This window comes from Mytilus californianus, unplaced genomic scaffold (genome assembly GCF_021869535.1).
Source record: "Mytilus californianus isolate M0D057914Y unplaced genomic scaffold, xbMytCali1.0.p SCAF_3, whole genome shotgun sequence".
NCBI classification, from domain to species: Eukaryota; Metazoa; Mollusca; class Bivalvia; order Mytilida; family Mytilidae; genus Mytilus; species Mytilus californianus.
Window position 1 is genome coordinate 22,755,425 of NW_026262679.1, and position 18,067 is coordinate 22,773,491.

At 31.4% G+C, this 18,067-nt stretch overlaps 1 protein-coding gene across 1 annotated transcript in view; it reads right to left on the minus strand.

The window, feature by feature from the left end:
- The window catches only part of LOC127734160 (hemicentin-1-like), a 37,695-nt gene extending 34,952 nt beyond the window's left edge, over positions 1 to 2,743 (minus strand). Inside the window, exon 1 of the mRNA XM_052243879.1 lies at positions 2,548 to 2,743. Within this exon, the coding sequence (XP_052099839.1) occupies positions 2,548 to 2,611 (64 nt within the window). The 5' untranslated portion in view covers positions 2,612 to 2,743. The remainder of the gene's footprint in view (positions 1 to 2,547) is intronic.
- Between the last annotated feature and the right edge of the window lie 15,324 nt (positions 2,744 to 18,067).

Sequence of the window (18,067 nt, forward strand, 5' to 3'; positions counted from 1 at the left end):
TGGAATAGGTCATGTTCGATACTAAGCAGACCAGACGTGGTAAAAATGCCGTTAGTGAGTTTAGACACCGACACATCGTATAGATCAATCAATTTTTGATGGTGTCCATAAAATTTACGCAGTGTCATTTTTAATCTTTCCTCCTTATAACTCTGTTTAAGCAGTTTCTGCGTAAGGAGCATACTCCTGTATATGAAGTCCGTTTAGTGTGAACATGCACGAGCATAACGTATAAACTGAGATATGTAAACACCATACGTTTGGGCAGAGGGTTTGTTACTGCTGAGAAATGGAAAATTGATAATTGGGAAGAAGTCGTGACACGATTTTTAGTTATTTATTTTCTTAAAATAATATTATTCTTAAAACATGTATCATGTGTCATGTATTTGGGCAGTCAAAACATGATCAATTAGTATTTATAGGCTATAAAATACTCTGTGTTTCAGAAGGATGTTCGCTACACTTGTTTTTGACTTTTTGTGAGGTATTTGAAATCCTGTAGTTTTATCCATGTAGTCCCAATAAAAAATTTGCCCGCTAACCCCTACTTTTCTTTTCATAATTTTATTCCATATAGTTTAAAAAGTCATTTTTTTAAATCTTATAAAATTCATAGTTTTTGAATGAAAAAAATGTGCCAATGTTAGACGTATGAAAAATCTAGAGAGAATCATTTCCCGCCAAATTTCTAATGGCTTATATCTCGAGAACAAGTGCACGGACCCTCAATTTTTTTCTGCTTTTTTAGTTTCTTTATCTATATGCTATCAATTTATAACAGTTATTTAAAAAGCTTGTTGTTTTGAAACAGAGTAGCAAACATCCTTGAATTAGATAGCGATCACGAAACCGCAGTGACGTAACTGGTGCCTAGTCGATAAAATGTCTCAAACTTGACGATGTCGCACACTTTTCTTAACAATTACACGATGGACGGTATTATCAGCAGTTTTCCCGATAACTGCCAAACATATGACATTTGACCTCATCAAATTTGACCCATTGAGTGTAGAAAATAACCTAGAAAAGACATTAATTCTTTATCCGAAGATTTCAACATAGACGATGTTTCAACCAATACCGATCGGCTTGTAATCACACAGAGGGTTCAGTTGATAAATAAATTTTACAAAGCGCTTTCTGCAATTGTTTTTTAGAATTTGTTAAGAAAACTTCTACTAGTATAGAATGTATATCTTCCGAATTATTGGTGATCAAATAATCCACAGAAAATTGATTTTATCTGTGTTGCAGTAACGTTATAGATATGCCACAGAAGCAGGAAAAAGTTATATTTAACTTCCCTTTAAAAAAATTTCTTATTTTTTGTTTGTTACGGAGGACCTTTTTACGCATATATGTTATCATCCAAATTAATACCTCCATATATATATGTTTTGGTTGTAAATCATAAATGACACTTTGACACATCTGGCTTCCTGTTTTCTGCATTTGGAAAAATTTTGTCCCACAGTTACAATAGACTGCAAATATTTGTATAACTCAAAAGAGTCTTTAAATATCACTTTATTTCTTTTCCCTCTACTTTGTTAACCTTTATTGTAGGCTGTTGTTTTAGTATTTAAATGTTTACACCTACCAAGTGAAAGATAATAATAAACCAATAGTGTATTTTATTCAAATTTAATTTCAATGACCTATGAAAATCATACATTATTAGGAAAATATCTTATGCTAAAATAATGATAATGGTCATACTAAATATATCTTAAATATACAATACAATCCAGACTCTTATAAATCTTACTTATAATTATAGGCAATGTAAAATAAAATTCCCATATTTTCAGCCCTATCCCCAAATAATTCTTAGCATGTCAGTGCCAATCTGTCTAAGAATCAGGCAGTGGTAAAAACATGACCAACAAAAACCCACTCAAGTTGACATTAATTTATGTTCAAAATGTATAATGGTGCACGAATATAACATTCGTTTCCTTGTCCTGTTCTGGTAATTCAAGATATAATTTGGTTGAAATGCACTGATTCTTACAAAGAACGGCACTTAATGCGTGCATATATACCAGCAAAATGCTTGAATCTAGTAACATATGTGCAACGAATAATTCTGGTTAGATGTATGTCAAAAACATTTATATATATATGAATGATATTTTTTATTGGGATCAATCTGGGTTGAACATGAAAATGTATACATGTAACATAAACAACATAAAAAATGCATAAATAATATAGATCACACACAAGATTTGCAAGACTCTAAATCACTCAGTTTTGATTCTGAAGGTTTTCCTTCCTCATTTCAAAAGTTGAAGAGCCTGACCTCCTTGAAATCTGAGGGTGTTGATGGTGAACTGTTCTAACATATTTTTTTCATATTTTATACGAAACAATTGGTTCAAGTGACACTTTCTTTATTTGTAATCAAGTTACCTCTACAAAAATGATCAATATTAAACAGATTAAAAGAATTAATAAAGCATATATTGCATTACTCCGTTTATGTCTGCTTAATTTTTGAAGAAGAAAAAAAGAATACTTAATATTAAATCGTAAACTTACGTGGATAAACAATAACAATTGGTATCAAAATAGCAAAGATACAAAACCAACACCACTTTATCATCAGGACGCCAGGTGAATCGTTGCACTAATGAAATTAAACTGCAAATTATGTGCTAATTTGGAATAATTTTAACTCATCCTTTCAGCTAACCTTTAAACTGCTTTATATACGATACTGAATTTTCTCATTTCACTATTTTTGTTCAGGTAATTTCAATATAGTATTGTCACGTTCTATCTAATGAAACTTTAAAAATTATAAGAACATAGACGATTTGACATTCCATGTAGATTTGTGTTCAATAATAGCAATTGTATCGATGAAATACAAAAGTAATTATTATCTACTTTAAAATCAAAACAGTACTAAAAACGAAAACAAGATTGCTAAGCAGAAGCGAAATGTCCTTTGTCGCTATGTGCTAGTATTATATGATATTCTCATGAGTAGACTATGAAGCTATGGTCGCCCTTATCAACAGAATAAAATATAAATTATTCACTACCAAAACAATGTGTTGAGAGTTCAATGTATTAACTACATTGATATGAATGACCATATTCATAAGCAAGCCTTTTAAAAATATCAACACGATACTTTTCAAAACAGAAAATCTCGTGCATAACTTATGTAGTAAAATATCGGTAAAAATGAGGACTAATATTTTTACTGAATACAAAAGCTTTTGAACAATAATCCTCACTGTGTCAATTTTGCTTCAATATGTAACTACGGTCTATTCCCGGAGCTCTTGCAAACAATGCCAAGAAAATAAAAGTATCAGTATAATGAGCTACACATGATGTCAGACAATCTATTAAAATAGGCAACACATCGGGTCAAAATTATAACTCCTAAAAACATTGCAAAATTATCCTTTAGTAAAGTAGGGTCCAGTGACCATAAGACCCCAACCTTACTAGGAATTAACGCTTTCAGGTAACCGGTTCAAACGAAATAGCGTTCACAGATTGTTATAATGTCATGTCAGGACAAAATGGTTTCATCTCCTTCGCATATCAAAATAACTATATGTCGAAGTCAAGTACACACATTTTTGAACAATCTCTCATTGAAGTATGAAGGTTATGAACATATATTCTCAAAGGACCAACCGTCACAAGGTGTCATAATGTTTATGCTTCAACATTTTAAAAAACAACTGCGAAATAATCAAAATAGCGGTAAAGAATGGTATTTGTAAGTTGTTTTATTTTTGTTTCGTTTTTTTTTAAATTTGCTTTATTGAAACAAAAAGACTGGAACACCTTGTATGAACAAAGCTATACAGAACGACGTAGTCACAGCCAGGAAAGTTTAAATCTAAACAACAAAGAATATGTCATTCACCTTGTAGAACGCCACATGCGGGGTATTGGCTATGTTTGACACGGGGTGGCAGTTTTGAAGCGGGGAAAAGGCGACCATGGTAAATAAAAGTATCAAAATTTCTTTTTTGAGAATTGTTAGCGCCAAATAATGTACTGCACGGAAGGAACCGAACCATAATCTATTTCCAGCAAACAAAAACAGACGTTTCCAGTGCTCCGTTTTCTCAAACACCTCTCCCCATGCAGTTTTCCGTGTTGCAAATTTTACAGATACAGTTAAGTCTGCCTCATATCTTGACTTATTTCTAGAAATTGACAATGAGGGTTGGTTGAGAACAAAACTTTACGACAAAAGAGATGTGTTCATTTTCTCGATTATGAACTTTCCATTTCGATTTAGTTACATTCCAGTATCATCTGCATATAGAGTATATATTCGAGAGGTTGCATTTCCTATAATCATTTCTTTGATAGAGGGTTATTGCTTATAATGAAGATATTGAACTAAGAGTTCCAAGTGGTGAATTTGAAATCATCCCTTCAAAAATTTCACAAATTGGTTAACCTTTACGAAATAACTTTTTTCACAGACAATGACGGATATGTTCCTATTGTCGTAATCATAATCCCGCCCTCTTTCTCTCGAATATGACCTGGTGAATTAGACTTATGAACAGGTCTGTACTTGCATGAGCAACACGATGGGTACCACATGTTGAGCAGGGCCCTAGAATTACAGTTTTTGTAAGTCAAACGAAATGTAGTTTATGAAATTTAGCTTCAATTTGATGGGAGTTCTCGAGTTCTTAGTGTCAAACTTAAGCATTTCTATTTATTAAGAAACAAAGCACGTGTTCATTACTTGTGTCATCTTATTATTGATCAATTGAAGTACGTGAAATTATGCGAATTAGTTGTATGAGGGGTGTTTAAAATTATTAGTAAAATTATAAAATAAATTTGGGTAGATTTTAGTAACTATTACTGAGTTTCATTTAATTATATTATCTACTCACTGGTATAATAGCCGATAAACATTGCAATTATTCAAATGTAGGATGGCAATGCATATTTTTTAACATTAATGCTCCAGACACAGATATGGAACTTGACGATTTAAACACCATAAAACATATCATCGGCAATTAGATTTTTTGGTATACGGAGCTCGCTTTATATTCTTGTTGATTAAGTAAGTATCAAAAACGAAAAATGCCAATATTCTATATGTATCATCATGTTATCAAACGGTAACCCAATATAAACATGAATATAGACATAAATAGACATCCGTAACCCATCTCTAGCTAAGGGGTTAAATTGAGGGTCACATGAATACGGATTCAATGAGATCGAATTATTTACTTGCAAGTGAATAATTCATCAGTGATGTTTCTTTGCATATTTTGACAAAATTTGAACCAAAATGGCTTCTAAAAGCGAATTAATATTTCACTATTTCACTTTCAGTAGTAATTGAACAAATTTTCCGAATCGTTAACTGCAAATTTTTAACATAAATATTTCTCTAATTTGTTTTGTAGTTTGTTTATTTTTGCTATAAAGACAGGATACATCAAGCTTGATAACACATGTAGTTTCAAGTATGGTCTTTCAGACAATTCCTTTTAAGTCTATTTAATTACATCAACTCTAAAAAGCAAACATAAAAAATTGTATAACTATAATGTTTGTACCAGTTATACAATATTTAAATCATCTAGGACATATTGTAATGGCAACCATTTTTTATATACATACTATTTTTGAGTAGGAGTTAAGTAATTAACCATATGTTGTTCTATTCTTATACAATATTTTAAATATTCAGAATTACCTTTCACCGACATTTTTTCTCCTGATTTGTTTACAGTTATATGTTGAACTGTATTATATGGGTCAAAGATTTCCCCAATACCAAAAATAACATTCCTTGCATCTATCTGTTTCAAGATAAATCCACATTTTTATAGTAAGTTTTGAAGTGCAATGCAATTATTTCTACTGTATGCACATTCCCAAAAGATATGCGATAAGCTATCTTTGATTTCAGTGCAAAAAGTGCACATTTCTGTTTCTGTTAAACCACATGTATAAAGAAAATAATGTGTACCGATAATTCAATGTAAAAAAACTTGAAATGAAAATTTTGAAGTTTATTGTTTTTTGTTGCTTGAAATGCAGTTGTGTAGATTTTCCCCCAATCTTAAATTTTGATACATGAATTCTCTGATCTTGAATGATTTTCTTTAATATTTTCCAGGAACAATCGATAAACTATCTACATGTTTTTTTTTTTATCATTTTCTGTTTTTCTAAAATATTATTTTCAATAATATATAATCTACCTTACTCTGAAAAAAATCTCCAGCTACCTGGGATTGCACTAACAAGATCATAATATTCAACAAAATTAGTTTCAACTGTATACTGAGATTTAAACTGTTCAAATGTCAATATGTTTTTTCTGTATCTGAGATTAGATTATTTATTAAAAAAAAAATATACCCTCATTACAATAATTTTCATAAATAAATGGCTTTCCACATATTATAATGTTAATACTCAGCCAAATTGATGCAGGATGTTTATGTCAGTGTTTTCATGTTTCATCTTTTCTGGCTTCAATTTGGACAGATTAAGAAAAATATCTCTCCAAAAAGGATTTAACTTTTTTCAACAGTTTCAAATGCCTCTTTTGTCAGGTGCAAGATTTTATCTCCCCCATATTTTTCTTTATAACTTAGTAATAAACTCTTCCAAGGGGAAACATTCATGGGATCTAGCAATTTATAAAGCCATGACATTTTAAAGGACATTCAAAAACTTTCTACATGGGTGAATTTAAAACCTCCTTCATCATAATTATTTATAATAACCTTCCTTTTTATTTTGTCTGGCTTTCCATCCCACAAACATTTGTATTTCTTGCATAACCTGAACTGGTGGATTTAGAAGTACTGTTAGGACCTGTGCCAAAAGTGGGAGAGCCAAAGTTTTTATAACAATGGTTTTGCCAATATATGTCAAGGTCCTGTATGTAGGCTTTTCATGCTTTTATAAGTGTTATCCTCATTTAAGAGATTGAAACGAATTTCCAACAGTCTAAACTTTCCTGATGTATTTCATGATAATTTCTTATTTGGTAAAAGTTTTTCATTGCTACTTAATCTTGAACCAACCCATATGGCTTTCGATTTATCTACATTTACTGAAGACATATGGGTTTTTTTCCCAGAGATACGATATTTTGCAGACAACAAACACCTTTACGGAATGAAAACTGTTGGAATAAGGCTGATCAAAATGAACTGCAACACAATTTACGATAAATCCCTACCGTTTTAATCATTTGAAAAATTCACGGCACAATAAATCAAAATGTTACAGTGTTCAGTGTAAATAAAATCAGAATTCTTTGAGATTCTCCTTAAAATCTATATACTCTTTAAACTCTTTGTAGAAAGATATGGCAGGTTTAGAACGCTTGTTGCTTAAGTACTCTCTCCAACTTAAAGACATGTTGTTGTTTTTTAAGCTGTTAATTTATATATCAATAATGAAGTATTTGCAAAAACGAATAAGTAATTGAAGAATTTAAATATAGACAATTATTCAACGTGTTACCGAACATCACATTAATTCACGAATGTGCGTAGGGCTTTGTTTAATTATCAGTGTTGATCGGTCACGTGTTGAATATTTGTTCATTTTTGAATTCTTCGATTAGTTATTCCTTTTATTACATTGACCATAAGCATATTGATTTTAATCTTTGCATTCACAATTTGTTTTGGTGCAATATCATCAACAATGTCTTGAAGTCTTGACAGACAATATCCATTGGGGTATGCTGTCAAAGGAGTATAATTATCGGATTTATTTTACATGTGAAATTATGGGGTTTTATTTCACTGGTAAATCACAGTAAGTCAACCAATTACGTTCATCACAATTAATTCACAATTCATGTCAAGATCCAAATGTCATCACAGCGTTCAGACTCATGAAGGCATTGTTTGGATGCATCATGTATCAACTTTTTCGTTGATATGACGCCCAACACGGACATAAGACTAAAGATGCAACACTTGGATTATATCCCTGCAAAAAATTACAAATTAATGTTACACTATAAGAATGATATCAAACTTATGATTCTGCGTTGAAAAATCTTTACATGTTAATGCTATCGCCTGACCGCTGAACAACACTTTCATTGTCCTTTTTTATTCAACAAATACTCTAAAAAGAAAGTTCGAATCAATAGAAAAATTAAATCGAAATCAATACATTTTAAATTGTTCAGAACATGAAAAGGCAATTATAGTGTTCTTTTCTGAATCAGGTGATGTACTTTCAAACACAATTTTCCGATTATCATCGGGGTTAATTAACACTATTTTTAACGATAAAAATGCACCATATTTATAAAATTCAACCATGAATACATTCTTCAAATGTTCATCAGCTCTTCCCTTGTACGGGTAATCCAAAATTGTAATTGCTATATGTTGTTTTAATTCATATTTGCTTACATATTTCTTAAAGTTCTGAAAAGAAGCAAGCATTAATTTAGTCTGTACCTTCACGTTTCACTACATGTGGAACACGTGAAATCATCCTGCCTTTTGTAGTAGTTTGTGTTGCTCAGTCTTCAGTTGTCTGTGTTATGTTTTGTATACTTTTATTTGTCTTTGTCGTGGTTTTGTTTTTTTGTAAGTTAGTCTTATAAGTTTTAATATCTATTCAGTGTCCTTCGTCTCTATTAAAACATTACTGATTCTTTTAAATCATTGATTTCTTTTGGAATATTGTGTTTCAGGCCTTTATTCTGTAGAAAGTAGAATCATGTTAAAGTGAAAAGATTTGCGTAACACAGGACAAACTGTGCTGCGAACTTACGGTTACTGTCGTGTTTGAATAAAATGATATATTCTATTGTGGGAATTGAGAACTGTAATGAAAGAGCAATGCCTTATTTATCTGTCGTTGTGTCAATATTATAATTCAAAACTTGAAATGCTCCCCGCCATATGAGCACAATGGCACCAATTGACTCGCCAACGTCGAATCAATGCAACAACTTTAATGAAATCGCAAAGTGTTTTTGCATTTGCATTACAACAATGAAGTTGAAAAGCTGATACAAAACAAATCTTAATGAAGTCATAAACACTGAACTAAATGATATTCCATATTCATAGCAAATGCATTCCAAACATAAGGAGTAAATTGAAAAAGAACAAACTGAAAAAAACCTAAAACTAGAATTATGGGGAGTGGGGGTGGGGTGGGGGTGGGAAAGGGGGGCTGGGGTAAGTAAAATGTCGACATACCCCCCGTAGTGCAAAGAGCTCGTATTGATTGAGAAATCCAAAAGTAACAAAATGCTTTTCACCTCAATCCACCGTCTTTCTGTCAGAACTGAGACACATGGAGTAAATCTGTCACGACACAATCTCCCAAGTAATGTGGTAGTTTCATATCGGCATTTATAATTTCGTGCAGGTCGTAGCGACTCGTTAGTCTAGGCATAATACTGCATCTGTCATCATCGCCAGATGTTATACGAGAAATGTCACCAGAATTAAGGAAGAAGAATAATATGGAATATATTCTAGAATTTCCATAGACAGATTGTTTTGAATTATCATAACATTAAGATGTACTTTACTTAATAAAAGTTCGTTTCAAATTATGTTATTGAAAAACAATATCTTTATAAAGCTATTTTTTATTTCCTCTTTAAAATGCCGCTTTGTAACCGTACAGTATGATAATTCCAAAGAGTAGGCTGCAGAGATTAACAGCACTTATTATTTACTACCTCAAAAATAAGGATTTTGATACATTGTATTTACTACTAGGATATTGATGACCATATACATAAAACAAGTCTGCACCTCCAAATCATACATGATGTACTTACATTCAATATAAGTCTACTTTTACATGATGTTTTCATAACTCCTGCAAAAATCATCAAGTTAAAATTTCCCAAACTGTAAATTTCTCTGAACTTTTGCGATTCCTTTGCTTTTTGTGCCTTTTCTCTGCATGTACTGATTTTTGTCATGGATGGATAGATATCCATATCCTTTTTTTCTATTAAAGTCAAATTAAAATGTCGGTATAAGTATTATTAATTAAACAAGATTGCAAACAGTCCTACAAAGCATGAATACGATCATTTGTCCAGAAGCTCACATCGTATTCATGCTTTGTAGGACTGTTTGCAATCTTGTTTAATTAATAATACTTATACCGACATTTTAATTTGACTTTAATAGAAAAAAAGGATATGGATATCTATCCATCCATGACAAAAATCAGTACATGCAGAGAAAAGGCACAAAAAGCAAAGGAATCGCAAAAGTTCAGAGAAATTTACAGTTTGGGAAATTTTAACTTGATGATTTTTGCAGGAGTTATGAAAACATCATGTAAAAGTAGACTTATATTGAATGTAAGTACATCATGTATGATTTGGAGGTGCAGACTTGTTTTATGTATATGGTCATCAATATCCTAGTAGTGAATACAATGTATCAAAATCCTTATTTTTGAGGTAGTAAATAATAAGTGCTGTTAATCTCTGCAGCCTACTCTTTGGGATTATCATACTGTACGGTTACAAAGCGGCATTTTAAAGAGGAAATAAAAAATAGCTTTATAAAGATATTGTTTTTCAATAACATAATTTGAAACGAACTTTTATTAAATAAAGTACATCTTAATGTTATGATAATTCAAAACAATCTGTCTATGGAAATTCTAGAATATATTCCATATTATTCTTCTTCCTTAATTCTGGTGACATTTCTCGTATAACATCTGGCGATGATGACAGATGCAGTATTATGCCTAGACTAACGAGTCGCTACGACCTGCACGAAATTATAAATGCCGATATGAAACTACCACATTACTTGGGAGATTGTGTCGTGACAGATTTACTCCATGTGTCTCAGTTCTGACAGAAAGACGGTGGATTGAGGTGAAAAGCATTTTGTTACTTTTGGATTTCTCAATCAATACGAGCTCTTTGCACTACGGGGGGTATGTCGACATTTTACTTACCCCAGCCCCCCTTTCCCACCCCCAACCCACCCCCCACCCCCCATAATTCTAGTTTTAGGTTTTTTTCAGTTTGTTCTTTTTCAATTTACTCCTTATGTTTGGAATGCATTTGCTATGAATATTGAATATCATTTAGTTCAGTGTTTATGAATTCATTAAGATTTGTTTTGTATCAGCTTTTCAACTTCATTGTTGTAATGCAAATGCAAAAACACTTTGCGATTTCATTAAAGTTGTTGCATTGATTCGACGTTGGCGAGTCAATTGGTGCCATTGTGCTCATATGGCGGGGAGCATTTCAAGTTTTGAATTATAATATTGACACAACGACAGATAAATAAGGCATTGCTCTTTCATTACAGTTCTCAATTCCCACAATAGAATATATCATTTTATTCAAACACGACAGTAACCGTAAGTTCGCAGCACAGTTTGTCCTGTGTTACGCAAATCTTTTCACTTTAACATGATTCTACTTTCTACAGAATAAAGGCATGAAACACAATATTCCAAAAGAAATCAATGATTTAAAAGAATCAGTAATGTTTTAATAGAGACGAAGGACACTGAATAGATATTAAAACTTATAAGACTAACTTACAAAAAAACAAAACCACGATAAAGACAAATAAAAGTATACAAAACATAACACAGACAACTGAAGACTGAGCAACACAAACTACTACAAAAGGCAGGATGATCTCACGTGTTCCACATGTAGTGAAACGTGAAGGTACAGACTAAATTAATGCTTGCTTCTTTTCAGAACTTTAAGAAATATGTAAGCAAATATGAATTAAAACAACATATAGCAATTACAATTTTGGATTACCCGTACAAGGGAAGAGCTGATGAACATTTGAAGAATGTATTCATGGTTGAATTTTATAAATATGGTGCATTTTTATCGTTAAAAATAGTGTTAATTAACCCCGATGATAATCGGAAAATTGTGTTTGAAAGTACATCACCTGATTCAGAAAAGAACACTATAATTGCCTTTTCATGTTCTGAACAATTTAAAATGTATTGATTTCGATTTAATTTTTCTATTGATTCGAACTTTCTTTTTAGAGTATTTGTTGAATAAAAAAAGGACAATGAAAGTGTTGTTCAGCGGTCAGGCGATAGCATTAACATGTAAAGATTTTTCAACGCAGAATCATAAGTTTGATATCATTCTTATAGTGTAACATTAATTTGTAATTTTTTGCAGGGATATAATCCAAGTGTTGCATCTTTAGTCTTATGTCCGTGTTGGGCGTCATATCAACGAAAAAGTTGATACATGATGCATCCAAACAATGCCTTCATGAGTCTGAACGCTGTGATGACATTTGGATCTTGACATGAATTGTGAATTAATTGTGATGAACGTAATTGGTTGACTTACTGTGATTTACCAGTGAAATAAAACCCCATAATTTCACATGTAAAATAAATCCGATAATTATACTCCTTTGACAGCATACCCCAATGGATATTGTCTGTCAAGACTTCAAGACATTGTTGATGATATTGCACCAAAACAAATTGTGAATGCAAAGATTAAAATCAATATGCTTATGGTCAATGTAATAAAAAGAATAACTAATCGAAGAATTCAAAAATGAACAAATATTCAACACGTGACCGATCAACACTGATAATTAAACAAAGCCCTACGCACATTCGTGAATTAATGTGATGTTCGGTAACACGTTGAATAATTGTCTATATTTAAATTCTTCAATTACTTATTCGTTTTTGCAAATACTTCATTATTGATATATAAATTAACAGCTTAAAAAACAACAACATGTCTTTAAGTTAGAGAGAGTACTTAAGCAACAAGCGTTCTAAACCTGCCATATCTTTCTACAAAGAGTTTAAAGAGTATACAGATTTTAAGGAGAATCTCAGAGAATTCTGATTTTATTTACACTGAACACTGTAACATTTTGATTTTTTGTGCCGTGAATTTTTCAAATGATTAAAACGGTAGGGATTTATCGTAAATTGTGTTGCAGTTCATTTTGATCAGCCTTATTCCAACAGTTTTCATTCCGTAAAGGTGTTTGTTGTCTGCAAAATATCGTATCTCTGGGAAAAAAACCCATATGTCTTCAGTAAATGTAGATAAATCGAAAGCCATATGGGTTGGTTCAAGATTAAGTAGCAATGAAAAACTTTTACCAAATAAGAAATTATCATGAAATACATCAGGAAAGTTTAGACTGTTGGAAATTCGTTTCAATCTCTTAAATGAGGATAACACTTATAAAAGCATGAAAAGCCTACATACAGGACCTTGACATATATTGGCAAAACCATTGTTATAAAAACTTTGGCTCTCCCACTTTTGGCACAGGTCCTAACAGTACTTCTAAATCCACCAGTTCAGGTTATGCAAGAAATACAAATGTTTGTGGGATGGAAAGCCAGACAAAATAAAAAGGAAGGTTATTATAAATAATTATGATGAAGGAGGTTTTAAATTCACCCATGTAGAAAGTTTTTGAATGTCCTTTAAAATGTCATGGCTTTATAAATTGCTAGATCCCATGAATGTTTCCCCTTGGAAGAGTTTATTACTAAGTTATAAAGAAAAATATGGGGGAGATAAAATCTTGCACCTGACAAAAGAGGCATTTGAAACTGTTGAAAAAAGTTAAATCCTTTTTGGAGAGATATTTTTCTTAATCTGTCCAAATTGAAGCCAGAAAAGATGAAACATGAAAACACTGACATAAACATCCTGCATCAATTTGGCTGAGTATTAACATTATAATATGTGGAAAGCCATTTATTTATGAAAATTATTGTAATGAGGGTATATTTTTTTTTAATAAATAATCTAATCTCAGATACAGAAAAAACATATTGACATTTGAACAGTTTAAATCTCAGTATACAGTTGAAACTAATTTTGTTGAATATTATGATCTTGTTAGTGCAATCCCAGGTAGCTGGAGATTTTTTTCAGAGTAAGGTAGATTATATATTATTGAAAATAATATTTTAGAAAAACAGAAAATGATAAAAAAAAACCATGTAGATAGTTTATCGATTGTTCCTGGAAAATATTAAAGAAAATCATTCAAGATCAGAGAATTCATGTATCAAAATTTAAGATTGGGGGAAAATCTACACAACTGCATTTCAAGCAACAAAAAACAATAAACTTCAAAATTTTCATTTCAAGTTTTTTACATTGAATTATCGGTACACATTATTTTCTTTATACATGTGGTTTAACAGAAACAGAAATGTGCACTTTTTGCACTGAAATCAAAGATAGCTTATCGCATATCTTTTGGGAATGTGCATACAGTAGAAATAATTGCATTGCACTTCAAAACTTACTATAAAAATGTGGATTTATCTTGAAACAGATAGATGCAAGGAATGTTATTTTTGGTATTGGGGAAATCTTTGACCCATATAATACAGTTCAACATATAACTGTAAACAAATCAGGAGAAAAAATGTCGGTGAAAGGTAATTCTGAATATTTAAAATATTGTATAAGAATAGAACAACATATGGTTAATTACTTAACTCCTACTCAAAAATAGTATGTATATAAAAAATGGTTGCCATTACAATATGTCCTAGATGATTTAAATATTGTATAACTGGTACAAACATTATAGTTATACAATTTTTTATGTTTGCTTTTTAGAGTTGATGTAATAGAATAGACTTACAGCCCTTGGATGGTGTAAACTTCCCAAAATAACGTGTATGGTGTAATGGTGTATGGCATATGGTGCAATGGTAGAAGGTGTATGATGCTATGGTGTATGGTGTAAGGGGAATGGTGTAATGGTGTATGAGGAATGGTGTGATTGTGTAACGTGCGATCGGGAATGGTGTGAATGAATGGTGTACGACATTTCATTGGTTGAAACCGAAGTTCATTTTATTTTAATTTTTCGGATTGTAAACATAAACAATAATAATAATCCTATTGTTCTTTTTTCCCAGTAAAGCAAATTACTTTACTCGTTAGACTCTATGTCATATATATTTAATATACACATATTAAAAAATCTTTTTTTTTCTTATTCTTATTTACATTAAACAATGGCTTTAAAATTACACACTTGTGATCACATGCAGTTATCATAAAAGAAAGGATTTTATTTAAACTAGAAGGCGGATAGAAAGGTTATCCACGCATCGGAACAGTATTTTTATATCACGGGTTATCAACATCATTTTTAAAGTTGCTTCGTTCCCCACTTTTGACAGTCTCTTTATAAATATCTTATCGTCATTCACCTATGTTTGCCTTGGATTTACGATTCTGTTTTCCAAAAAATGTTCAAAGGAAAATTGTACAGTGTTATTGCACATAAGGTGTTGTATAATTATGAACAATCTCGTCAATTTCGTTAGATTTGTCTTTACGGATTATAAATGATATCTTGAACGTCCGAAAAAATATACTTATGTGAAACGGGATGAAATATTTGCCACTTGATATTTAGCCACCAACAAAATCAACCAACCGACATAACATACTAACAGTATACTTTTCCTAGAAGAGAACTTCTCATACTTTTCATTTATATAAAGTACAAATGAAATCTGTCATGTCAGTCACACTGTTGGATGATGAGGTGGAATAGTTTTATTATACAAACCATCCTGAACTACTGAGTTTAAATCATCATACCTCAGCAAGCACGACTAATTTATGCGCAGACCAACCCATCACACAATAGCCCAAAAGGAATCTGTGATGTACCCGTCCATATTCAGAAGTCATGGAAGTGGGAAATACAGATACTGATACTGACTTTAGTGACAGTTTTATATAACGAATACAGAGATGAAATGCTGGCACTCTAAATTAAAGCGGACAAGATTTTGTTATCATTGTATTGCAATGTTGCTGTCATTTGTATTATACAATCCATCCTGACATCAAAATATTGCTGATTTACTATGCGGCTGCCGCTATATAGATTTACATAATAAAGTGCAAATATGGTCAGTTTTGTTTGATACTTTAAAATAGTTTTGTTATACGAGTCAGCCTGAGGTATCAAAACTACTGAAATTTTCTTGCGAGACAATATTTTTAATAAAAAGAGGACATGCTGGCTATCTAGATTGATGGGGACAAATTTTTGTTGTCATTGTATTGCAATGTTGCTGTCATTTGTATTATACAATCCATCCTCACATCAAAATATTGCTGATTTACTTTGCGGCTATATGCTGATTTACTATGCGGCTATATAGATTTACATACATGACATAATAAAGTGCTAATATGATCAGTTTTGGCTGATGCTTTAAAATAATTTTGTTATACAAGTCAGCCTGAGGTATCAAAACTACTAAAATTTTCATGCGAGACAATATTTTGAATAAAAAGAGGACATGCTGGCTATCTACATGAAGATTGATGGGGACAAATTTTTGTTGTCATTGTGTTGCAATGTTGCTGTCATTTAATTTGTATAATGCAATCCATTCTGACATCAAAATATTGTTCTTTACTATGCAGCTATATAGATTTACATAATAAAGTGCAAATATGGTCAGTTTTGGTTGATTCGTTTAAATAATTTTGTTATACGAGTCAGCCTGAGGTATCAAAACTACTGAAATTTTGTTGCGAGACAATATTTTGAATAAAAAGAGGACATGCTGGCTATCTAGATTGATGGGAACAAATTGTTGTTGTCATTGTATTGCAATGTTGCTGTCATTTGTATTATACAATCCATCCTGACATCAAAATATTGCTGATTTACTATGTGGCTATATAGATATACATAATAATGTGCAAATATGGTCAGTTTTTGTTGATGCGTTTAAATAATTTTGTTATTCTAGTCAGCCTTAGGTATAAAAATTACTGAAATTTTGTTGCGAGACAATATTTTGAATAAAGAGAGGACATGCTGGCAATCTAAATTGATGGGGATAATTTTTGTTGTCATTGTGTTGCAATGTTGCTGTCATTTGTATTATACAATCCATTCTGACAATAAAATATAGCTGCTTTACTATGTGGCTATATAGATATACATAATATTAAAAGTGCAAATATGGTCAGTTTTGGTTGATGCTGTAAAATAATTTTGTTATACAAGTCAGCCTGAGGTATCAAAACTACTGAAATTTTCTTAAGAGACAATATTTTGAATAAAAAGAGGACATGCTGGCTATCTAGATTGATGGGGACAAATTTTTGTTGTCATTGTATTGCAATGTTGCTGTCATTTGTATTATACAATCCATCCTGACATCAAAATATTGCTGATTTACTATGCGGCTATATAGATTTACATAATAAAGTGCAAATATGGTCAGTTTTGGTTGATACTTTAAAATAGTTTTGTTATATGAGTCAGCCTGAGGTATCAAAACTACTGAAATTTTCTTGCGACACAATATTTTGAATAAAGAGAGGACATGCTGGCAATCTAGATTGATGGGGACAAATTTTTGTTGTCATTGTGTTGCAATGTTGCTGCCATTTGTATTATGCAATCCATTCTGACAACAAAATATTGCTGATTTACTATGCGGCTATATAGATTTACATAATAAAATGCAAATATGGTCAGTTTTGGTTGATTTGTTTAAATAATTCTGTTATACAAGTCAGCCTGAGGTATCAAAACTACTGAAATTTTGTTGCGTGACAATATTTTGAATAAAAAGAGGACATGCTGGCTATCTAGATTGATGGGAATAAATTTTTGTTGTCATTGTATTGCAATGTTGCTGTCATTTGTATTATACAATCCATCCTGACATCAAAATATTGCTGATTTACTATGTGGCTATATAGATATACATAATAATGTGCAAATATGGTCAGTTTTTGTTGATGCGTTTCAATAATTTTGTTATACTAGTCAGCCTTAGGTATCAAAATTACTGAAATTTTGTTGCGAGACAATATTTTGAATAAAAAGAGGACATGCTGGCAATCTAAATTGATGGGGATAATTTTTGATGTCATTGTGTTGCAATGTTTCTGTCATTTGTATTATACAGTCCATTCTGACAATAAAATATAGCTGCTTTACTATGTGGCTATATAGATATACATAATATTAAAAGTGCAAATATGGTCAGTTTTGGTTGATGC